Consider the following 24,157-nt stretch of genomic DNA (forward strand, 5'->3'; position numbering starts at 1 on the left):
AGGACAGGGGACTGTCGGGTAAGGAGGGAGACACAGATTGGTACTTACTAACACACTCTTTACGTAGCCGGCAGTTTCAAGGGTCTAGGGAAAGCAAACAGCATGTTATGGAATAGAAGGTGCAGGCTTTGCTCCTGCAGCGGCCTGCAGAGCCCTGGAGTGACCCCTGAGTCCCTGTTGCACCCTAACCACAGAATCATGTTGCTCATGGCCATGTACTACCGTCCTGACATGGGGGGTTCCACCCTAACTATCCTTTTTCCTTTTCTGAGTGGATTTCCTGAGGGCTACCTGAACATTCCAAGCCCCAGGAACCTCTCTTCAGGGCTGATGGACCTTCTGCTCACTGGGCAGCAGGAGAAAAAGCCTTCAGAAATTGCAATTATGTGTATGTAACTGACCAAGACTTCATGTTTTTCCTACTTCTCTCATAAATTATTGTTATTGTTGAGATTGATGATCAATGTGTCATTCAATATGAAAAGAATTTAGAGCTCAGGCATGACCATGGTAGACTGTCTTAGTGACACTCCCTCCCACAGCCCACGGCAGGGTCTTTCTGATCCTTGTCATGTGACTTTGGAGGCAGCTGTAGTCACTGAAAAAGACGGACAGTGACAGAGGACCACTGCTGTCCTGCTGCTTGCTTGCAGCTCCTTCTGAAGTTATCTCAGCGTGGATCCTCCAGGATTCCAAGGAGCTGTAGAAAGTGCGTGTGTGTGTGTGTGTGTGTGTGTGTGAGATGGTAGCAGAGTTTCACGAAGCACTGGTTTCCTATTTGTAGGGAACACATAGGGACAGAGCAGTGGTAGTTCCTGTGAGGTGCCCCCCTAAAAGATATATCCACAGCCCAATCTCCAGAACCTATGAAGGGGACTCAATTTGGAAATAAGGCTGTTGCAGGTGTAATTAAGTGAAGGATGAAAAAATGAGGTATTTCTGGATTGGGGTGGATCCTAAACTCAGGGACTAGCATCCTATAAGACACAGAAGGAAGAAAGGAGAATATTCAAACAGAAGAGGAGGAGATCACAGGAAGACAGAGGCAAAGATGGGAGTGATATGGTCACAAGCTAGGGAATGCCAAGGCCCTCTAAAGTCTACCTGGGGGAAAGAGCAGACCCTCCCCAGAGGCCCTGGAGGGTTCGAGGCCCTGGAAAGAGCACAGCCCTGCCCTCCAAACACCTGGAGTTTGGACTTGTGGACTCCAGAACTATGAGAGGATGAATTGCAGGGTTTTAAGTCACCTGGGCTATGGTGATTTGTTACTAACACAGACAGTGCTGTTGGCCTTGGGACCCCAAGGAGTAGAGCGGAGAGGAGACAACTGGGACAGAGCTGTCTAGGAAGGGCTACCTTGAACAGCGACCATAGCAGGGGATGCGGCTTCAGATGGCCCCACAAATGCCTGCCCACTTTTCCTTCCCTCCATCCCCACCCCTGGGAGGCAAGGACAGGCAGGGATGTGTGGTATGTGGTCACCTTCGAGAGCTCATCAATGAGGCTCTGTTGCTCTACAATTTGAAGCTTCAGGAAGTCCACCTCCCTCTCATCCTGACTTTGATCAAGGTCGTTTAGGGAGCTGGGTCTCCGGATGATCCCGGCTCTCTGCCTCTGAAACACCAAGTGGGCTGTGTCACAAGTGGCAGGAACGTGGTCTGGCTGGACGGTAGAGCTGGGGTCATCCCGCTGTGCCTGCAGGAGCAGCTCTTGGTCACCTTGGCTGCAGGCTGCTCTGTTCAGGCCTCAGAGCAGCTGGCTGCAGAGCCCAGGGAAAACTGAAGCCTATGTCTTGGCTGGTCCCCACAGTGACAGCAGGACTGTGCAGCCCAGACACCATGCACAGCCCAAGTCTGCCCAGAACGGGATCCCACTGCACCCCTGAGGAAGAGACTGTAGAGCTGCCTGCACCCGTGACCTGCTCCAAAGCCACAGCACAGGTTGAAGAGAAAAACCCTGTCAGGAAGGCCCCGGGGGGATTCCTGCCACTGCCCCCATCCCCAGTCATGCTGAAATACTCATTGGCTAAACTTGCATCAGGGGCTCTGGGGCCTTTAAGGCCAGAAGGAGCATGAAAACACCACTAACTACATGTGATCATACTTAGAGGCCAAGGCTGGAGCGGGGCTTCCCCTAACCAAGGCTCTGTGCTCTGTGCCAAACCTATTCCTTCTGACCCTCTCCATGGTTGGGATCTTAGGGCCTCCTGCTTGCTTCATCTGGGATTTTCAGAGTTGGGACCTCACTTGCCCAAATCCCTGGCACTGGACATGGGCAGAGAGGCCTGGATGGGAGGGGATGGGTGACTGGCTTAATGGCCTGCTCAGCTCTGCTTCTGCCTTTCTGCCCTGGCAGGCACTACACACTTCCTTCCCAAGATCTGTTCTTTTCTGAGGCTTCTCTCTTGCAAGCAGGCTCATCTTGGTTCCTTGCCCATGAGACCAGACTTGACCCTGAGGTCTAAGTGCCTGGCAGGATCTGCTGTCTCATTAGATAGCACAGAGAAGTGGAGGGCATTGCTGGGCGGGGTTGTGCACAGGTGCTGCCCCGACACCTGGTGGGCCCTTACCATTTCCATGTTCTCCTGGGTGAGAAATTTCAACTTGCTTTCTATTCTCCGTAATGTGTGAGTCAAATCTTCATTTTTCCGAGTAAGGCGTTTGTTTTTATCCAGTAATGGCTTGTACTGACTTTCAGCTTCTCTTAACCGCTTTAACTGAAATAGAAGTTAATTATACAAGATCATTTTTTTAAGTGACAGAAAATCAACAGGTCTCTACTCATAGTCAACAAACTGACCATATAAAGCTTCAGCTCAAGGACAGGATTATCAGCAGCCCACTAGGGCCATCTCTGTCTTCTCGGGGTCTTGGTGCCAGGACACACCAAGGACCCCCAAATCTACACATGCTCAAGTCCCTTCTATAAAGCAGTGGGTGTGGTATTTGTACATAACCTACACATATCCTCCTGTATACTTGAAATAATTTTGGATTATCTATAATACCTAATACAATGTAAATGCTGTGTAAATAGTTGTTACCCTGTATTGTTTACGGAATAATAGCAGGGCAAAAAGACAATGCAAGTTAAGTAGAGATGCGATTTAAAAAATACTTTTGGTCTGCTGTTGGTTGAACCCACAGATGTGGAACCGGTAGATAACGAACCAGCAGGTACACAGGGCCAGCTGTATTTACAAAGTTTTGCCTTGGCCCCTGGTGGAGCCCCCAGGCTGACTGGTGCTTTCCATACATGCAGCACCCAGGTGATGTTTGGATGGGGATAAAGTCGAAGAACAGGGGCCAATGTTATTTGCCACTGAGAGATGCAGTAAAATCATGGAGGCCTCTTTGACTCTTCCAGCCACTCTGAGCAGCTCTCATACCCTCTGGGAGCTCAAGTCACTAAGAAATCTCAATGGCTATGAAGACTCACAGCGACGGTACATTGAATGGCAGCCTCCTCACACACCCCAGGTCACACACGGAGCTCTAGTAACACAGAGCAGGGATCAGCCAACCAGCACTGAGGGAACAAATTTGTCTCACCCCTATTTTTGTTAATAAAGTTTTACTGAAACAGTCAAGAAGCCTAAATGCAAGGCTGGTCCTTGTTACCATTACTTGTCCTTTCCCCGAGGAAGTTTGGAAGTGGACATCTCCCAGCTTTCCTCATGCTTCAGCCACAAGCCTGTAAGACCCAAGGATCCTCCACCTCACCACTCACCAGCTCATTCCTTTCTTCTGACAGCAAGGCATTGCGGTCCTCCAGTTTTCGAATGATAGCACTTAACTCTGCAATTTTAAGTTGGAAGCGCCGGGCATCTTTTTCATCCAACTGCTGTTCCTAAAACAAAAATCAACTGCAAATAACTGTTCCTAGATGCAGATATGTAAGACGTTTGCAACCACAACCCACTATGGAAACCAAATTCTTCTGCATGGTGACTGCCCTTGCTTCCAGATGGCTGCTGGTGGATGTGTACCTTCCTGGGAGAAGTATTATGCCTTGAGCCCATGCATCAAAAAAACTGCAAGATGAGGACAGAACTGAAGCAAAAATGTCTGGAAGTATGCAAATGTGGAGGTCAGGAGCATGCAAGTGCCAGCACACAAGAGTGGTGTGGACCAGTTACAGGCTTTCCTTGCAGCTGCTGCCCAGCTGCATCTTGAAGACAGGGGCCTGCCTGACCTGTCAGCAGGCAAGTCACTTTCACAGGATGAGCCCAGGAAAAGACATACATTACAGACTTCTGAAAGTTGCTTTCCCAAGAAGTGTGCTCCCTCAAATTGAGTTTCTAGAGGGTCACTTTTGCAACCACTGAAACACCATTCAAAAATCAGTGAAAACATTTTAATCCAGTTTTAGTCTCTGGAGTGAATGCAATAGTCTATCAACCACCAGAGCAGGAGGGGATGGTTCTATCTCAGTTAAGCTGTCTGTAATATGACCACAAAATGCTGTTCTCTCTTCTTACAATGTCACTGTCCCACAGCTGGCTCAGCTCAAACAGTTTTCCTGCCTGGGTCCTCTAATTAAACAAAAGAATGACCAGGAAGGTACTGACATGGCTTGAGTTCCTCATTCAATGGGTGCAGGAGAGGCTAGGGACCAACGACCCAGAGGGACCGTGTCAAGGGTCCGTGGATTTAGAACTCCCAGGATACTGCAGACCAATGCAGAGGAATCTGAATGAGGAGCACCAATGAGGAGATGGATGGACTTGCATCCTGTGTGATGCACGGCTGACCTGCATGGTCATTTACAGCTCATGGAGGAGCAGAAAGTGGCATGGTCACATGAAAAGCAGGTGGGAGCGTGACTGGTGATGTGAGTGCCAGAAACAACTGCATGAGGGGCCAAGCTAGAGATGAGGGCAGGTGGCAGCCAGAAGCCTGTGCACACAGGGATGGAAGCAGCACATGCTCCAAGCACCTCATCTCCCACCAGCCAAGGGCAACAAGTATCAAGGACACTTATCTACATGGTGGGCCAGGAGACAAAAGACTAGTGGCTGCTGTTGATGAGGAAGGAAGGAGACAGTCTACCAGCCCTCTTGACCACAGCTGATAAAGTGAGGGCTCAGGGGCTGACTGGAGGGCGTCCAGGGCTATCTACCTGGACTTGGGCCAGGGAGCTGCTCACACAGGGCTATGCAGCCACATGGTGCTGTGTCTGAGACTCGGGCCAGATGGGGTGAGGCCTGGGGGTGCTTACAGGGCTTCCTGAGTGGTCTGAAGCATCTCCTGCACCGCTTGCATAAGGAAGTTCCCGTCTGGGGCTGCCTGGGTGCCGCTCAGCCTCTCTGGCCTGGGAAAGCTGCTCATCTAGAGCCTCTTTCTGGAGCTGCAGTTTCTGGGCATGCCCGGCTTGAACCCCTAACTCTCTCTCCAGCACGAAGACTGCTCTGTCCTTAAATTTTATCTCCTCCATCTATAAGGAGAACAGAACACAATCACACACGCAGGCAAAGCATAGATCTGCAGTTACTGTAGAAACAGGCAAAGTGACATCAGGAGGGGTCCCCATGGCAGCAGCCCTGCCAGTGTCTTGGGTTGGGAGACCAGAAGCATGCAGGCCATCCTAGATGAGAGCTAGGTACTCCACACCCCAGGCTGTTGTACCATACCCTGGCCCTGGGCCACCTGGACTCAGCTGGTTACCCCAGGCTGGTGCCAACTAAGGGCTCCTTCCTGAGAGGATCCAGGCTCTGTGTTCCCCTGCACCACCAGTCTGGCTGCCCAACAAGAACTCCCATCCCCATTCTCCGTGTCCATGCGCACAGGCATCATCTGGCAGGGTTGTGGGAAGCCTCCCACGGCTCTTGCTTCTTGCACTAGGCTGAGCAGGGTGACACCCTAAATCAGCCATATGTACCAACAGGGAGGGTATGACGGGCAAGATTCTTCTGTGCATGGCAGGGATGAAAGTGATGAATGGGAGCCCTGGCCTGAAAGCTCTCAAAGCCCCTTCTGGCCCTGACTGCTCACCATCTCTGAGAAGAGCCAGGCCAGGAGAGGGCTGGGTGGTGTGTGGGGGCACTGCTGTCATTCTTCACGATCCTCCTCTCCTGGCTCTGAGCTGCAGCTACAAAGCCGGACAGCTGCACAGCTGTTTTCAGGCAACGCTGCATTTCCTACCAATCTTGCTGCAAGCTAGTGCTTTCAGGGTGTGGTGAGGGCATCTGGACAGGCAGGCTCCAGGAGGCAGATGCCCAGCATGTCTGTCCCATCCTAGGACCTGCATGCTGGCCAGGCTGCTCACTGTGAGTGCTCTGCAGTATTCTCCACCTTCCCTAAAGGGTGACGTTCTTTGCATTCGCCTTCTAATGGGAGCAAGAAACCCTTCTACACTCAGCTGCCACCTCCCTGCATTCGGGGCCTCTCACACAGGCTGCCCCATATAGTCGTGCATGGTTTGAGGTGCATCCTGCCAAGTGCACCACGCACACGGAGGGAAGGAGCAACTGAGGTGCTGTGGGCTAGAAACAGCACTAGATTTGTAAGAAGAGGACAATGTCTTTGGGGAAGAACAACTCAGTTCAAACCATATTTTCAAACAACAAAGCAGAGTAGGCCTCTTGCTGTTCTGCTTACTGTTTAAGGTTAAAATAAGCGAATAAATCAGCCATCTGCTCAAGTTAGCTTGGAAACAAAGAGACGAGATGTCTAATTAACCCAGATCACAAATTCCCAGGGAAGCTATGAACAGAGCAGAATACAAAAAAATCCTTAATTGCTAAATTCCTGTTTACTGGAGCACACAGCAGTATGGAAAGAGGTAGCAGAGCCAATTAGTGAGACAAAATAGCCAGTGAAAATGAAACCACATCAATAGGCAGATCTGTTCTGGGGCCTAGCATTTACACAGACATTTACAAACATCATTTCTCCTCCCCCAGGAAACGAGGAAGTGAGGCTCCACTGACCACTTGGGAGCTAGTTTGGAGTACAGGGCCAATCTGTAGGTGAAGCCACCAGGCAGAAAGGTAAACAGTCTGCCCACACAAAGCCCCATGACCCCCAACCAAGGAAATGTGGGAACAGTGCTGTCACACGGGCACAGGATGCTCACTTAGGAATTGGTGACAAAATCTCCCAGAGCAGCGGATCCTTCACACTGAGAGTCCTCAGCAGAGCACGTGTATCAGTGTCTTCCACTCCTTCTACCTCAGGCCTGGGGTCTTGGTGGGAAGGACAGTGTGTGCCTGCAAGATGCCAGGTCTGGCCCAGATCAGGAAGCTCTGTGGAGCTGGACGGATCCCCACTCACAATGAGCTGCTTCTGACCCAGAGCACACATTCAAACATGGGTAATGGCATGGTGACCAATGCTCATGTGACCAGCCTGTGAAGCTATGGCAGGAAATGCAGGGTTGGAGGCTTCCTGCACATGTATAGACCCACACCCACACACATGGCTCCACTCTTGCAAAGGGTTTAACCAAGTGTCTATTAGTAATGCCACAGGCTGAAGGCTCTAGTAGCAGCTGACCCTTTCCCTCCATGGGGCTGGAGAGTCCAGAGGACCACGTTGTGCCTGTCCCACACCCCAGCCATCCCCCTGCCGACATCAAGGTGCCCAGCCTCCAAGCAAGCCCAGAACTGGGGACTTCCTGGGACATGGACTTCCAAAGCTGAAACTGGGGGGTCCTGGTAAACCAGGATGAGTCAGTTATCCTGTCACCAGTCTCACCGGGATGGCTGCAGTGGCTTCTAAACGATCTCCCTATGTCCTCTCCTGTACCAGCCCACTGTGTCCCCTTCACCCAAAGAGTCAGCTTTTACAAAGAGATCAGATCTTATTCCCCTGGAATAAGAATACGATTCACAATACTTACAGGAGCCTGCAGGTTGCCTCATGAGCTCCCTCTGCCAACCCAGTTCCCCATACTGCCCCTCACTCCCAGTTACAGAGGCTGTCTGGAAACCAGAGGGAGGTCCTTTGTGATGCTGGGTTGCCAGGGAAGGGGTGTGTAGGAGGCTGGGAGAATGGTCCTTGTTCAGTCAGGAAAGAAGATGGCCCTCTGCACCTTGACTCATCTCTGCCCTTCCAAGCACACAGCATGCATGCTTGGCCCAGTGCTGCAAAGCAGGTGGTCCTGGACAACTCTGCATCAGTCAACAGGCAGACTCCTAGCCCACCCCCTGCACAAGGTGTAGCCTGGTGACAGCACTTTACAGGTACTCCTACTGATGGTGAAGCATTCTGACATGATCCAGTCACCATCCTGCAGTGCTGATGTCCCAGATACACAATGCCCATCAAGGACACTTCTCTCACAGGATGCATCACCCTGGTGTGGTTACTTTCATTTGTGGCTGCTCCCACCTGTGCTGGCTGTACTTCGGTATTACATACAGGATCTCTGCCTAAGGTACTGGCAGAGTGTCTATTATTACCCCATAGCATGTGTCCTTAGAGAAGGACAGGTGTCCTAATCTGCAAAGGCCTCCCGACCCAAGTAACAGGCCCTCCCCTATGACAGAGGTAGCTCACTCCACCTCCACCTATCTTCTTCCAGAAGGATCTGCATGTCAGGGGGCTCTCCTGCCTATAAGCTCTGTCCACAGGTAACCTGAACACCAGTGTATCTCACATGCCAGAGGAGGTGGCTGGTTTCCAGTAGATATGTGGGAGATGAGGAAGGATGTAGTGTGTTTTCTAGGGGTACTCATTTTCCTGGAGGAAGGGTCCTGGAGGGGCTTCGTGAAGTGTTGAGAGGAGGAGGATTCCTGTTAGCCTCATACCATTCATAAAAGCTAATTTTAGGTGGATGATAGAATTAAATGTTTAAAAAAATCATCTGGAAGTCAACACAGAAATATCTTCATTGAGGTAGACAAAGGTCTTTTAAACAGGTCATAAATAGCACATAGAAGGAAGCGACAAATTGGATTTCCTTAAAATTAAAAACTCTTGCTCATCAAAAGGTGTCACTGAGAAAATGCTTGGGTTAGCCACAGAATGAGGGAAGACAGGTGTACTGCGTACATCTGACAGAGACTTTGTGGCAAGAACAGAGAGAGAATTGATAAAATCACTCAGGAACACACACATACTCCAGTTCAAAAGTGGGCACAGATGCGAACAGATGCTTTACAAAAGACAATGTGCAAGTGGCCAATGTGCAAGTGGTGAGATTTCTTTTTTGTTATTTGAACAAATGGCAATACTGATACTGGCAAGGATGTGGAGTAAAACGGGACCCTATCTGAAGGCAGAGGAGAGTGTTGATTCACCCCCTTTGGAAAGCTGGCAGAATCTTCTAGTGGGCTGAGAATTTACCATGTGATCCAACACATTTCCTCTGCCCTACAGATATCAGGAGGACTAAGAACACATGACCACCCAAGGACACTTCAGAGAAGGACACTTCAACACACTGTGACAGAGCCATGCAGAACACGCTTTATGATGAAGATCCTATGGTGGTAAAGACAAGCAAAAGCAATTAATGGGAAGGAAAAGGTCTTGGCTAGGAAGGGGTTTGCAGATGTTCTAAGTCTGATCTTGGTGGTGGCTATATGGTGAATAGATGCCAAAATTCAGAAAGCTTTTCATTTACTGTACAGATGTTATTTCCATGTTTTCACTAAATGGGTAGAGGAACAAATCCTGATGCCCAGGCTCTGGAAATTCTGGTTTAATGGCTTTGAGTAATGCCTGGGTGTTGAGATATAAGTTCTTTCCGAGTGTATCCCAAGCAGCTGGCTCAGTGGACATTGGGGGCCAGGCACCTGTAGACAGATACTTCCTGGGAAAGAGTCTTACCCTTGGGACCCTGTCTCACTTTGTACGGTGGGGCACATCTGCACCAGCAAAAATTTGCTCCCAGGGATCAAATAAATAAGTCATGATCTTGGCACTATCCAGTTGTGGCTGGCTTGGATTTTCAATCAGAGATCTTTGGCAAAATCTAAAGCATTGCACAGGAACCCTTGGGGCTCTGAGAAAGCTGCTGCTGCATCTGGTAGTCTCATTTTTGCCAAGGAATTTGTGTTGGACTCTGTATGGGTCCAATGAAGAGGAAGGGCCTCCACGTTCCTGGACACTTACCTGAGGTAAAACTTCTGGTAAAACAAAAGTTGTGGAAATGCAAGAACGGGCTACACCCTGGGCCTACCCTTCTACCCTCCCAAAGTAGCACTTCGGGAGGAATCAGTCTCATCTTTATAGCATCTTTTTATAAGGTTTTAATTACTGCTATATATTAGCATTCCACACTAACTAGCTGCCTAGACAATGGAAGAGGAGAGGATAATATTATAAATCACAGATTTTTATGAGAAAGAGAAAATTGCATTTTGCTGGTAATTGTTCCGTTTTATAGAATTTTTAATAACAACCTGAGCTTGTATTTTAGAAAATGCATTAAGTGTGCAGTAAGTGCATGCACAGCCAAGCTCTCTCAGACTCAGTAATAACCCTGCACAAATGTGCGGCTGTCGCCAGGGACTGTAGTACAGCACAGCCCTTCCTCAGTGTGCTTCAGACTAAAAGCTCCAGGAAGATGGGCATGTGACACGGTCATCCCTGCCTGAGCTTACAGAACACATCACAGCAAACCAACCAGCACCTTTGGGTGTCAAGTACTTGCTCCTTTCATTTTACTCTGATATTCATGAAAAGTTGGCCAAGAAAACCACCAGCAACGCATCTTTTCTGGGAACCCATGTAGGATGCACAGAGAAGAGGAATCGTCTCCAGGGACCTCTGTAAAATTGGGGTAGAATTTCTGGGGGCTAAAAATGGTGTTTTCCAGGCTTTGCCAGGGAGGTTCTACCTGGAGGTTGTGTCCCAATACTCTTGTCTGAGCTATTCTGATATGTGCAGGAGTGGAGAGGCAGATCTGACCAGCCAGACCCCTACACTGTGATCTTCTGGGTGGGATTGTCAAGTTACTGAACATCGGGTATCTTGGTTTCTCCCATAGGTGTGTTGAGGCTCCAGAAGCTACTAGGTGCAGCCTGGGGGTGTACAGTGGCCATGTCCTCACCGTGCTCCCCTCCTGTCTCCTCTTCTCTCAGCTTCTCCCTGAGGCTTTGAGCCCTACCAGGTTACTCCTCCAGGTAATACTTAGGATCAGGAACAATCAAGACTCTGACGATGTTATAGTTTAGCTCTACAATGACCCTGTCCCAAAGCTTCATATGTTGGAAAGTGATTGAATCATGGGTTGCTATAGCTGACTTACTGTTAGGAGGTGGGGCCTGACTGGAGGTGTTCAGTGGGGGTGTGACCTGGAAGGGTATATTACTATTCCTAGCCTCTTCTCTCTATCCTTCCTGGATGCCATAGGCTGAGCACTTTTATTCCACTATGCTCTGCTGCCATCCTTTTTATGCCTTAGAGCCGGCTGACTATGTACTGAAAACATGAGCCAAAATAAACCTCTCCTTAAGTTGTGAGTGTCAGGTATTTTGTCCCAGGAAAAAGAAAGTAACTAAGACAGATTTTGGTATCAGAGAAGTGGAGTTGTTGCTGTGAATATACCTGACCATGTGGTTCAGAAGTGTTTCGAACTGGTTCAAAGGAGGAGTATGGAAAAGTTTGGAGATGTCTGCTAGAGCAACTCTAGAATGCTGTCGCCCAAGCTTGATGGGAGATTCTGGTTGGAGCTCAGAAAACCAGAGTCCTCATAGAAATGGAGGGAGTAAAAGCCAGGCCCAGGAGGTTCCAGTTAGGAAGAACTCCACTGGTAGTTGGACTAGAGGGCATCCATGTGTCTTATACCCTGACAGAAAAATTGTCTTCATTTTTCCCCAAGTTTTGAAATTTTGTGGGACACTGAGCTTATAGGCAGTGCACTAGGCTGTGGCATGGATACTTATAACTACTTTCAGCTAGATTTATAGTAAGAAACAGGAGCAAAAAGGCTATTTGAAAAGTTTTCTGTTTTCCCATAAAGCAAGTGCCTGCAAAGTTGGGGCAAAGGATAGCATTATTGCTAAAATATTAGCATTAAAAATAAGCCAAGGGCTGGGGATTTAGCTCAGTGGTTCTGCTGCCTGCCTTGGAGGTGCAAGATCCTGAGTTTGATCCCTGGTACAAAAAAAAAAAAGAAGCCAAGTGCTTTGCATTAGAACAACAGGAAAGATGGCTTGAAAGCCTCTCAGGAATCAGCAAGACCCTCACCCTTCACAGGCTCAACTGTGCAAAACCATAAAGCTTTCATTTGAGAAAAGAGCCTCTGATCTCCTTTTTTAAAACTGCCACCTCAACCGCTATGGAAGTCAGTATGGAGATACCTCAAAGAACTAGGACTAGAGGTCCCATATGACCTAGCTATTCCCCTGCTGGGTATCTTCCCAAAAGAATTAAAAGAATCATACCACAGTGATATATGTGCACCCATGTTCATAGCAGCACAGTTTGTAATAGCTAAAGCTTGGAAGCAGCCCAAGTGCCCTTCAACTGGAAACTGGATAAAGAAAATGTGGTTTTTTAAATAAAATGGAGTACTACTCTGCCATAAAGAATGAAAAACTAGAGTCATTTGTAGCTAAATGGATGCATATTGAGGGCATACTCTTAAGTGAAATAAATAGGACACACGTGTAAATACCGAATAGTTTCACTAGTGTGAGAAACTAATAATGTAAACAAGGGTTAAAATGATTAAAATGAATAATTGATAATTTGAAATAGGAAAAAAGGTCCAAAGACAAAGGAGTGAAAGGAGGGGAAGGGGAAAGGAAAAGAGGGAAAGGAAAAACTATGAGAAAAGAAAAAAATGGAAATGAAATCTATGTAAATAGGTAAGGGCGGAGGGGGTGAAGGGTGCACAGGTAATGGGGAAAAAAATAAGAACCAAGATATATCATGTACAGGTACAAACACCCAATGATAAATGTAAATGAATTGTATACCTAAAATGTACTAATAAAATTAATTAAAAAAACAAAACAAAACTGCCACCTAGGGAATTGGTTCCCTAGGATTCATTCCACAGTGATCAGCCACCCAGGCACTCAGAGGCCTCTGTAGCCATGGTCCAAGGGGCTGACTACTGCTCTAGCTGGCAAACCCTGGTATTATCCATGTGGTACTTGTTTTATAAGCATGTATATAATGCCAAGAGTTGTAGGGTCATGGAGGCTTCCATTCAGATTTCAGAAGAATGCCTTGGAGGCTAGACAGTGTGCCCCTGAGAAGACAGTGTATGAAGCCATGATAGGAAAGCCAAAAGTGCAATAGAGTGCCCAGGAAGTTGGAGATGCCAGGACTGTGGAACATCTATTGAGTAAAGCTGCAGATAGTGAGAGAGGCCATATGGGGGGCAACTGGCAATGCCTAAGGGTGAGATTCCCCAAGCCCTTTGGAGATCACATCTCACCACAACCTGCCATGGGTGCTGAACATGAAGCTATAGGATTTAATCTTTTCCCTCCTGGGTTTCAATTTTATTTTGGTCCTATTCCTTTCTTAAACCTTATTTTTCCTTTTGGAATGGGAATGTTTACCCTGTGCCATTGTATATTGAATGCAATTAACTTTTTTTAGAATTGGGCCTCATAGCTAGAAGTTTGCTTTGAGTCTCAGAGGAGATTTTGGTCTTGAACTTTTCAGCACTGCTGAAAAAACTGATGATTCTTAGAGATGGACCATATGCATTTTGGATAATGAAATGGACATGAGTCTTTTGGGGGACAGAGGTAGAATTTTATAATGGCCCCAAAGTTGGGAGTGGTAATCCCAGTACTTGGGAGGCTATGGGAAGAGGATCACTGTGATTCAAGGCCAGCTTGAACTACATAGTGAAACCTTGTCTCAAAAAAAAAAAAAAATTAAAGTGGTCCCCAAAGCTTCATGTGTTTGAAAGGTGATTGGATCATGGAAGTGCTACGGCTGATTTGCTGTTAGGAGGTGTGGCCCTTGTTGGAGGTGGATCACTGGGCGTGTGATCTGGAAGAGTGTATTATTGTCCCTGGCTTCTCCCTTCTCTTTCTGCTTCCTGGGGTGAGCACCTTTTACTCTGCCATCTATTTCTGCCTTGGAGCCAGCCAATGATGGATTGAAACTATGAACCAAAACAAACCTCTCTTTCTTAAGTTGTGGGTGTCAGGTATTCTGTCCCAGTGATAAGAAAGTGACGAAAACAGCTGGCTCTAATGATCAGGTGTGGTGTAGCCTGGGCCCAAGTGGAATGCTACTCAACAAATATTCACCCGCCACCTGCTGTAGGTGCTGGGGACTGAGGAGTGAACACAACAGACCTCAATAAAGATGGAAAACTTTTCTGGCCAGGGTTATGGAGGTAGAACCTTAAATTAAAGTATGTTTGAGGAGTTCTAAGGCCAGTCTACTGTCTGGAGGAGTCAAATGCCCCAGAATCTACTTGTGACCTCACTCCTCCCCCTTCATAACCCAGCCATCCCGGACTATCTGGCAGGAGGAATGTGGTCACAGTCTTCTCCCTCCGCTGGAGCCCTGTCCACTAACTGGTGTGTCACCCTCCTGGAGGTGGGGGCATGGCTTGTGTTCACATACACTAGCTTGGGGTCCAAAAGTGAGGAGGCAATGTCAGATAGTGAAAGACTCCCACAGACTATCACTCCCTTGAGCACAGATCAATTCCTGACCTGTGAGGCTACACAGAATAGTCCAGGGCTCAGCAGGCAGAGAAATGGCAAAATCTTTGCCTGACATTGTAAGGAATGAAGATTATCAAATATTTTCCAATGTCATAGCCAGGATCTCTCCATAGGGGAGCCCCCGAGACATCCCCACCACTCGGTTGGCACAAGGCCTTGTTGGAACTTGCTATGCCTCATAAGTCTAGTAATCAGATCCAGGGCTCCCAGTGGAGGACCCTCTCCTCCCTGTGGCATTGCCCCAGTGAAGACTTTTCCTCAGGACATCTTAAATGTTCTCATTCAGGCCCTAGTTTGTGAGAACTTTCTGGCCTTAAAACTCCATTGAGAATGTGGGGAAACCACCCTAAACCCCACTGTGCAGATGAGTCTGAAGTGAGACAAGAATGTGAGGTGCAGGGCTTGGAGCAGCTCTGCAGGTGTGTCTGAAGGTCTGGCTTACAGAGAGGTGAGTACAGTGTACCGCCCTAGCATGGGAGAGGAGGGGAGGGAAGTTCTCCGGGAATGGGGAGCCTAGAGGTATCTCTGGAGAAGTCTGGGGTGGAAGCTACCCAGAGCAGGGCTGGAGCAGAGCTGAAGCAGAGTAAGTACAGGGAAAATGGCTCAAAGACAGCCTAGATCCAGGGATATGGTAAAGGTCTAAGGGTGCAGCCTGGCTCAGAGAAGAGTCAGGGTCCTAACCCTAGGCACTGAGACCTAGCACAGAGCCAGTAGAGCTGAGAATGCAGGGAGCTGGCTGGGCCCTGACCCAGGGACGGCACAGTAACCTAACCTAGCCCTGGCAGGTCACAGGAAGGTTCTTCCCAGCCCTCGGCTAGCTGGCCAGCCTAGCTCACTCATGGGTGACACTGACTGGGCTCATGGGTCTGTCATGGTAGCCCACGCTCTTGGAGCACTGTCTTCTGAACACTATTTCCAGAACTTCCCTTGAAGTTTTCATTATTTCATTTAAATTGTGCAAGACAGGATATATATATGGTTGGTCTCTAGGAACAGTGGCTGAGAGTGAACTCCTGACACCTTGTGCGGCAGCCTTGGTCAAGGGCCAGAAGAAAGCTCATTCCAGCATTGCAAGAATGATTTCCAACAGCGACATCTGGTGGAAGTAGAGAGTAACGCAGAGGGATGGAACATACTGTACCTGTTGGAAGGAAGGAGACTGGTCTCAAAAGGGCCATACTAATTTTTTGCTAACAGGACATTATGTCTCAAGATTGAAATGAAGGCTAAAGAAGATTCTCAAAACTGATTATTGATTCTATAGACAAAAATTGTGGAAGAATTTGAAACAGGCACAAGAAGATTCCTGGTTATCCTTTTATTGGAATGCCAGAGCCTCTGAGGACTATTCGAGGGGTGCACCTTGGGGTGTCTTTGATTTGGATATATTATAGCTTTATGGAGAAAATAGTTAATGTGCAGAACACTGTTAGCAATGCAAACATTTCCTGTGCATAGATGTACAAATGGATCCTGTTCACACCACTGTAAGCAATTGCTTTCAAGCACGAAACATAAATCTCATTGGGTCAAATCCTTAGCAAGTCACAGCTGTTTCTTCATTAATGAACGAGTTAAGTGAAATCTTTGACATGTGTTGGTTGTATGTTTGTATAATAATTATGATTATATCCCCAATTAAAATTTATAGTTTAACAACTTGGTTAAAATCCAAATAAAAATTCCAAGTTTTTTATTTGGTAAAGCGATGACTCATAAAGTTTGTATGGAAGTTTACAAGGTCAACAAGAATCAGGGTTCTCTTAAGGAAGAAGAGGAAACTGGGAGACCTGGCCACTTCAGAGATCAAGCCATCTCAGAAAGCTAAAGCACTTAATACAGAGTGGGATTGCAGAGGCCAATGATGGAACAAACTGGAAACTCCACTCATCTAAGAATATCAGTACAAGTCAGAGGTGCCACTAGGGGGCTGGAGTGGGAGCTCTTTTTAGTAAGGGCTGCTAGGATAATTCTGCAGCCATATGGAAAAAAAAACCAACTGGGCCTTTACAACACACAGACACATGCACACACACACACACATGCACACACACGCACAGATCTGTGCATATGCACACACATGACCCGGATGGGGAAAGACCTCAGCATGAAAGACAAAACTTTAAAGTTTTAAAAAGGTAAAGATTAATGACCTGAGGATAAAAGGATTTCTTAAGACAAAAGAAGCTCCAGTTCTAAAGAAAAATATCAACAAATTAGACTACTTTCAAATTTAAAACTTTAGATCACAAAATGATACCACAAACAGAGGTGGACAAACAGGGCCTGGGGATGTAGCTCAGTGATAAAGAAAGCACTTGCTCAGCATGCAAGAGGCCTGGGTCCAATCCCCAGTTTTAGGAGTGAGGGAGAGGGATGTCAAAAAATCCCTTAAAATGGGGCAAGATACTTGCATTTTTATATAAATTTGAGAATCAGTTTGTCTGTGCTTGCAAAAAAGCACCGTGTTTGATCTTTATATTCATTTGGGGATAATTGCCATCTTAATAACAGTGAGCCTCACAATGAACATGGGATATCTATTAACTCACCTTTAGTTTCTCTTAGCAATATTTTGTGGTTTTCAATGTACAAATCTTGTATTTCTTTTGTTACTTTTATTCCTAAGTATTTTATTCCATTACGTGTAGAATTTTTTTAAATTTCATTTTCCATTGCTTTTTGCTATGTTGTACATGCAATATATATTAAAATGCAACTGATTTTTGTATATCTTGAAACTTTGCTGAACTAATTTAACATTTCTAGTACTTTTTGATGAATTTCTTGGAGTGTTTTATATACAGGGTCATGTTACCTGTAACAAAAAAGACAGCTTTAATTCTTCCTTTCCAATGTGATATTTTTAATTTCTTTCTTTATTGAACTGAGTCAAATTTTTCTTTGGGGAAAGAGACAAAAGCTAAGAAAAAAAAGGTCCCAACAATATGGTAGAATTTCTCACAATTCACCTTAAAGCAAATCCCTATGTTCAAGGCCCCTGAATACACCCCAACCTCTGGTGAGCTTTTCCCACCGGGGATGTAGTCGGAAGGCTGAGGAAACTCCTCAACACGAAACACAACAGTCTAAAGGAACTCTAAGGTAACACAAACAATGAAAGGAACTGAAGAAAACTTTAAAAAAATAGCCAAGTAAAATTATTATCCTCAGAGAAATAAGAATATTGCTATATCTATGTTAAGAGAGTAGTGCCAAATATTTTTGTGCCAGAGAGCCAACATTTCTGACAATTAGATGTAGAATGGCTGAAATTTTTAAAAAATTAAACAAAAAACTTAGAAGAGACAGCTGAGGGCCTTTCCTAGAAAACAGATAAAAAAGCCAAGGTTGGAAAGAAAAGTAAGAAAATTTGAATTCAACTCTAACAGCAACTGTAGAAGGCTGAGAAGGAAGAAAATGATGTGGGTTTTCCACAGCTGAAAAACACATGTTCTAATCATGAGGTCCTGACTGCCTGATGCAGGTGAGCAAGCACTCCTGTCATGGACACAGCACCAGACAATTTCAGAGGTGCCCTGGGTTTAAGGAGAGGATCCTGTAACTTCTGGGGCTGTGGGTGGAGAAACAGGGCACACAAAAGATCCAGAAGGAGAATGGTAACAAACTTCTCAACACTGGCTCTGGGAAGTTAGAAGACAGGACAGAAGTCCCTTCAAATTCCTCATAGAAAATTTTTCCTAGCCTATAATTTCATACCCTTTTAAAATATCAATTGTAAAGTTGGAATCAGGACAGTTCACACACACAAGGTCTCATAAATTTAAATTGGCCTCCATCCTTTCTGTTTTCCAGGAAGCTACCAGAGAACCTGTCCAGAAACTGAGAAATAGGATTCAGCATTGGGGAGGACATGGGAGGGTGTGATCCTGGAAAGAGGAGAGAGGTCTTCAGGTGATGATGAAGGGGTCTGGACATGGGTAGCTTGTTGGAGGGAGAGCAGCTCGGGTGGACACAAGAGAAGACACGGTACTCCAGGATGTCCCCCCCAAAAGGTAAATGAAATTCTCAATGTTTTCAACTTAGAAAACCAAGCAAATGGAAAAAAATCCCTCTAGGGAGAGTAAGTGTGTAGGAAGTGTAATAAAATCATAATCACGAGTTGTTGCGTGGGCCCTTGGTGCACAACACTCATAGAGTAACAGTGGTGCAAATAAGTGGTATCTCGGTTCACGAACTCTATTCTCTCCATGATTCTCTTCAAAACTGAATTGGACAAGAACCAAATCAAATTTCCCCATAAGGTTAACATTAAACCAACCACTGAATCTGATTTGACTCTTGTTCAACTCAGTTTCCAACTCAGAATCGCCTTGTCATGAGCAGGTATTTTCTGTCAGAGCTGGTGGTTAAGAAGTAAAGTCAACCTCCTACGTTTTAAACACTAAATCCAACCAAGACAAATCAGTGTTGTGTGGATTTAGGCAGTGAGTGTCCTCAGGATAGTCTCACAGCTGCTTTTTTTTTCTTCTCTGGACAGATAAGCTGGGGCAATGTCACTGCGTGTCATGTGGGGAATTTACCTAATTCTTACATGTGGGTCAGATCCTGGGATTGCTAAGGGCAATGCCAGTATGTGGCTCAGGAGTGGCTGATGAGTCTTGAAGGGAGAATGAAGCAGGGAACACCCTGAAAAAAGACAAAGGGCCTTCCACATCAGAAATTGGGGGCACCGTGTGTCCACTATGGCAAAGCCTAATTTACTTCACAACTTCCAGTTTCCCCTTTCTAGCCATGTCCAGAGGATACTGCAACCCTTCTGGGAAGTTCCAAATGGTGGTGCCACATGGATGCCACCCCTGCAAACCAGGGTTCCAGGGAAGTAGGAGGAATGTAGGAATGTCGCAGCCCTGGGCACCCCAGCTGGAAAGATTACTACATCTTTTTGGAGATGGCCTCAGTGCCTGGGGACTCTGGGTCCTGCTGAAGTGCAGGATGAGGATGAAGGGCATTGTGTCACCAAGGTAAAGCTCCACTTCCTGCACATTACCGAGAAAATGCACTCTCCAAGGGAGGAGGAACTGGCACAATCAATCCCCCACAACATCAGGAAAACATCAGGGCAGTCTCTAGCCTTGAGACCTTATCAGCACTAGGGACAGCCTGGTCTTGGCTCTGTGGATCCAAAGAACCCAACAACTCAGAATTCACTAGCTAAGATGATGTGATTCCTGCCATCAACATACTAAGCTCTATTTAGTTTTAAGTCTAACCTGATGGTGAAAGGGGGAAGCCTTTCATAACCCCTTCCAGGGGAAGTGGAGAGCCCTCATTTATAGATTTCTTATTTTAGCCCCAATGGGAAGTAGGCAGCACAGTTGGTACCAGCGGAGGGGTACCAGGATGGGAGGTTCTGCTTGCCCTCGTGGGGGCCTGGCTCTTGCGTTCTTAATAGTCTCAAGTCCCTGAGGTCCTCAGAACCAACAGTGAGGGTGTGAGGGGTGTATGTAGAGAAAACAGGTCACACCATGGCCAAAGCCACAATGCACTGCCCACCCAGCCGTGTGCCACGTACCAGCCTGCGGATCTCTCGCTCGCATTCCTTCTTGATGCAGATGATCTCCTCCTGGTGCAGGTGGTACACGCTCCTGATCTCCGCAGCCTTGATCTTGTCTGCCTGGATCACCAGTGTCAGCGCCTCCTCCACCTGCTTCTTGGCCCCCTTGAGCTCTGAGATCTCTTGCTGCATTTTGACCTTCTCCACCTCGAACCCCTTCTTGGCCTCCTCCTTGGCTTCACACAGGAGCACTGTCTTGACCTTTTCAGGTGCGCCATCACGCACTGTGTTGAGCAGTGCCTGCAGCCGCTGGTTCTCATTGTCCTTGATCTTGATGACTCTCAGAAGCTCGGCTTCATGCTGCCGCAGCAGGGCCTCACGCACAGCCTGCAGCTCCTTCATCTTCTCCTCGTGCAGCTTGGTCTTGAGCTCGGTGACCAGGACTGCGTGCTTGCGCTGCTCGTGTTCACGCACCTGCCTCAGCTCTTGGCTCTTCTCCCGCTCCACTCTGCTGACCTGAAAGAAAACAGAGGCTGTGGTCACCAGAGTCCTGAATGCCTGCACCCACTGAATCATCTGCATACATTCAAACAAATTTAGAGGACTTCTTTTTTGCAAACCTAGGAGCTATCATCCATTCTGGAATGTGCCTTAAAATGTCAATTAAAACCCCAAATCAAACCCATGTGGTAGACAGTGTGGCTGTGCACCATAGACTCTGCAGCATGCATAGGTGGGGACTGCAACACGAAAGTTAGGTCGTGGATATGCTCAGTTTACAGAAGTTTGCTCTGGGCCTATCTAAGAGCAGCCATGCAGGGAGGTGAAACCACGGACCCAGGAATCCAGTGGGGGCTTCTTCACACACACAGTCCTATGGGAAGCAGGGTGAGAGCGCTGACAGGATAGACATGTATGTAGAGATCTTCAAACCAGCTCTCCTTACTCCCACCAGCCCATTTCCACACGCAGAGAGTGAGGATGTTGTCCTTACCTTCTATGACACCCTTGGCAAACGGGGAAACTTCTTAAGCAGCCAAGCTGTCTCTCTAGATGATGTATAATCTCCAGATTTTGGAAATACTACGACTGTGGACTGGATGTTTCCCTTTCACTCATGCTTAAACCTCTAGCTAAGTGGTTACACTACTACACTCTGCAGACCTCAGGTGCTCTGGATGAAAGAATGGCTAAAATCCAGATGTGCTCGGATCTGCCCTGCAGCTAGAGAATCAGAAGAGCATCCCTGCAGCCAGTGGAGGTTGCTCTCACTGCTTTCACCCCTCGTAGGTCCCCGTCCTGCTGGGTAGGTAAGCTCACACAGCTCCATGGTTTCAGGTCCATGGTTGTCTCTTGTCCCCTTGGAAGCACTGGAACATGGCACTGACCTTCATGAGATTCACAGGCTCCAGCCTTGCCTGGCTGCCACTCTCTCAAGGACTGCTTGCCCCAGCTTCCAGGCCTCTCCGTTTTGGAGGGAACCCTGGCATTTTCCCTTTCGCCTGTGCTCCTTTCTGAGGCTCCAGGTTTACCCTATGCCACTGATCCCCCAAATAATATCTCTGTTTGGGCCCCTCTCTAAATCACCAAGGGAGGCCAGGGATTTAGCTCAGTGGTTCCACCGCCTGCCTTGCAAGCACAAGGTCCCGAGTTCAATCCCCGGCATGAGGAAAAAAAAAGAATTAAGTGCGTAAATCACCAAGGGCCAGCCTACTTGGTGATGGTGAGAGCCAAGCCCTATTTTCCTCCAAGATAGATCTGAGGCCAGCATCATTCCCAGAAGCTGCCCCTCACTCTCTGGCCTTCTTGGATTCAGCCAGTAGCTGGCCCAGCAGGACACAGGAGGAGTGTAGCTGCCCCTAGCATCTCACTGCCAGGCCCAGGAATGCTGTCTATGGCCCTGCCTCTGAGGGCAGGTGACCGTCTCTCGAGGCTGGATTGATGTCAGCTCCCTGCCCTGGCTTGCTCCGAGGATTGCCCCGCCCTTTATAGAAGGTTGGCATGGCCTTCCTGACTCCTTCTAGAGGTAGCACCTGTGTGGACCTTTCTCAGACACACCTCGGGAGCTACCTGTTTCCTCCCAGGACACTGAAAACCAGCCACCTAGAGACCTCTCATACTTAACCTGCCCATCTCCATGGTCTTCAGTTCCTTTGGGTGGTACCCTTGCTGGAGCCATTATTCTGGGCTCCCACCTTCCCTCACCTCCCACCCCCAAACATCAGCAAATCTGCCAGCTCCACATCCACACAGATCTCAAATCTGGGACCTACCTGCTGCCCGCTCCAGGGCCGTGTAATCTCCTAGCCCACCTCTCCTCTCCACTATCTTCAGTCCCTCTTCTACACCTATGGTACATTTAAAATAAAAGCAGTGTGCCCTCAAGGCTCACCCAAGTGACCTCGTGCCACTCAGACTGATCTGAAGAGAATGAAGTGTGAGTTTCAGGCCTTTGCTCAAAGTCCCTCTCATGGCCCACCACTTTCATAAGTGGTATCCTGCACTCTTCCTCCAACAGGGACACAAATTCTGGCCCACAAATCCTGGGCCCACCCCTGTCTCTCAGCCTCCTCTAGGCCCCTCCCCAGCCCTGCCCATCTGCTTCTGTTTCTACTGCCCAATGCCATCCTATAAAACTCAGCTGGGACCTCTTTAGTTTCCTGGTGTCATCTCCTCCATAGTGTAGCCCTGTCCTTCCACTGCTGGGACTGCTATTCACTAAGACAACCATGGCACATATATCCCAGCACTTTATTTTCTGCACAACTATGATCACTCTGTATTAGTCAGCTTTCTGTTACTATAACAAATACCTAAGGTAAATCAACTTATAAGAGAAAAGATTTATTTTGGCTCATGATTTTGGAGGTCTCAGTCCATGGTCAGTTGGCCCCATTGCTTTAGGCCCAAGGTGAGGAGGCATAAAATGACAGGGCATGTAGAGGAGCAAAGCCTTTCATTTCAAGGCTGGGACTTGAAGGAGAAAATAAAGGGAGAGACTGAGACCACACAGACCCTTTCTAATGCACACCCCCAGTGACTGGAAGACCTCTCAGTGGGCTCTGTCTCTTGAAGGTTCCACCACCTCCCAACAGGGCCATGGGCTGGGGACTAAGCCTTCAAAACCTGGGTGTTTGGGGGACATTTAAGACCAGACCATAGCATACTTCCTGAGTATCCCTGGTTTATCTCTGTGACTGTTGTATCTCCCTCTTCCACCACAGGCCAGTTTCCTAAGGGTGGTGGCAGTAGTGTATCAGCCTTCTTTGGTGCTATTTCCCCCTTAGGACAGGCATGTGACACTGATTCAGAGTAGGTGAGCACTCCTATTGTTCTATGGGGTTCAACCCTGAGATCCCACCATAGGAGTCTCCTAAGGATTTTTCAATGTCTGGAGAATTCCACCCAGATGCCTCTCTCTCTCTCTCTCTCTCTCTCTCTCTCTCTCTCTCTGGAACTTCCAGGGGGTCCCTGACTATCTCTAATGCCACACAGGACAAAGTGGCAGTGACCCAGTTGTTTGGATTGCTGCCTAGAAATCTGCAGAAAGTCTAGAGCAAAGAGATATTAATTCCCTTTCTGTTTAATATAAATCTCCTTTTTTTTTCCTCCAGGATATGCAGGTTCTGGATATGAAAAAGGCAAGATTTTTATTTTCATTTGTAGGGTGCTAATTAGGGAGGCTTTTCCTCCATAGGTGGGTCACTTCAATAAGATTCTAGAACATGCTGTGTATAGAGAAAGGTGGTGGCAAGGGAGACCATTAGCCTCCCCTCTGAGGGCCTCAGTGGATCCCAGTGCTGGATGTGTGGAGCCTAGAGTCTGACTAACATTTCCTTTTAGCAGACAAAAGCTTCACCTTGTGAAAAGTTCTTGAGTGGGAATCAGAATAGAAAAAAAACGATGTGGCAAGTATCACAGAGTAGATTGTTTTAGAGAGAGGGGAAGACTAGAGGAGAAAAAGTGTAAGCAGAACAGTTCAAGGTTAGGTGGGGTTGAATCCTGCCTTCAAGCCATTTAGAGTGATAATGGAGTCCACA

At 47.4% G+C, this 24,157-nt stretch overlaps 1 protein-coding gene across 34 annotated transcripts in view; it reads right to left on the reverse strand.

Annotated features, from left to right (window-relative positions):
• The window catches only part of Jakmip3 (Janus kinase and microtubule interacting protein 3), a 149,374-nt gene that overhangs the window by 46,661 nt on the left and 78,556 nt on the right, over positions 1 to 24,157 (reverse strand). For 12 of the 34 annotated variants that reach the window (XR_015440552.1, XR_015440553.1, XR_015440565.1 and 9 more), the window contains 6 exons: positions 20,136 to 20,633; positions 5,221 to 5,436; positions 3,730 to 3,849; positions 2,570 to 2,716; positions 1,483 to 1,695; positions 49 to 84 (listed from right to left, as the gene is read on the reverse strand). Coding sequence is in view for 12 of the 34 variants with exons in the window: in XM_087185589.1 (XP_087041715.1) it covers positions 49 to 84; positions 1,483 to 1,695; positions 2,570 to 2,716; positions 3,730 to 3,849; positions 5,221 to 5,436; positions 20,136 to 20,633 (1,230 nt within the window). In the remaining 22 variants the exon portion in view is untranslated. The remainder of the gene's footprint in view (positions 1 to 48; positions 85 to 1,482; positions 1,696 to 2,569; positions 2,717 to 3,729; positions 3,850 to 5,220; positions 5,437 to 20,135; positions 20,634 to 24,157) is intronic. The other 22 variants (XR_015440566.1, XR_015440567.1, XR_015440570.1 and 19 more) reach the window with 9 other exon arrangements.

The sequence above is a fragment of the Heterocephalus glaber genome, unplaced genomic scaffold (genome assembly GCF_053883595.1).
Source record: "Heterocephalus glaber isolate CG9 unplaced genomic scaffold, H.glaber_assembly_v1.0 deba00001497, whole genome shotgun sequence".
Lineage (NCBI taxonomy): Eukaryota > Metazoa > Chordata > Mammalia > Rodentia > Bathyergidae > Heterocephalus > Heterocephalus glaber.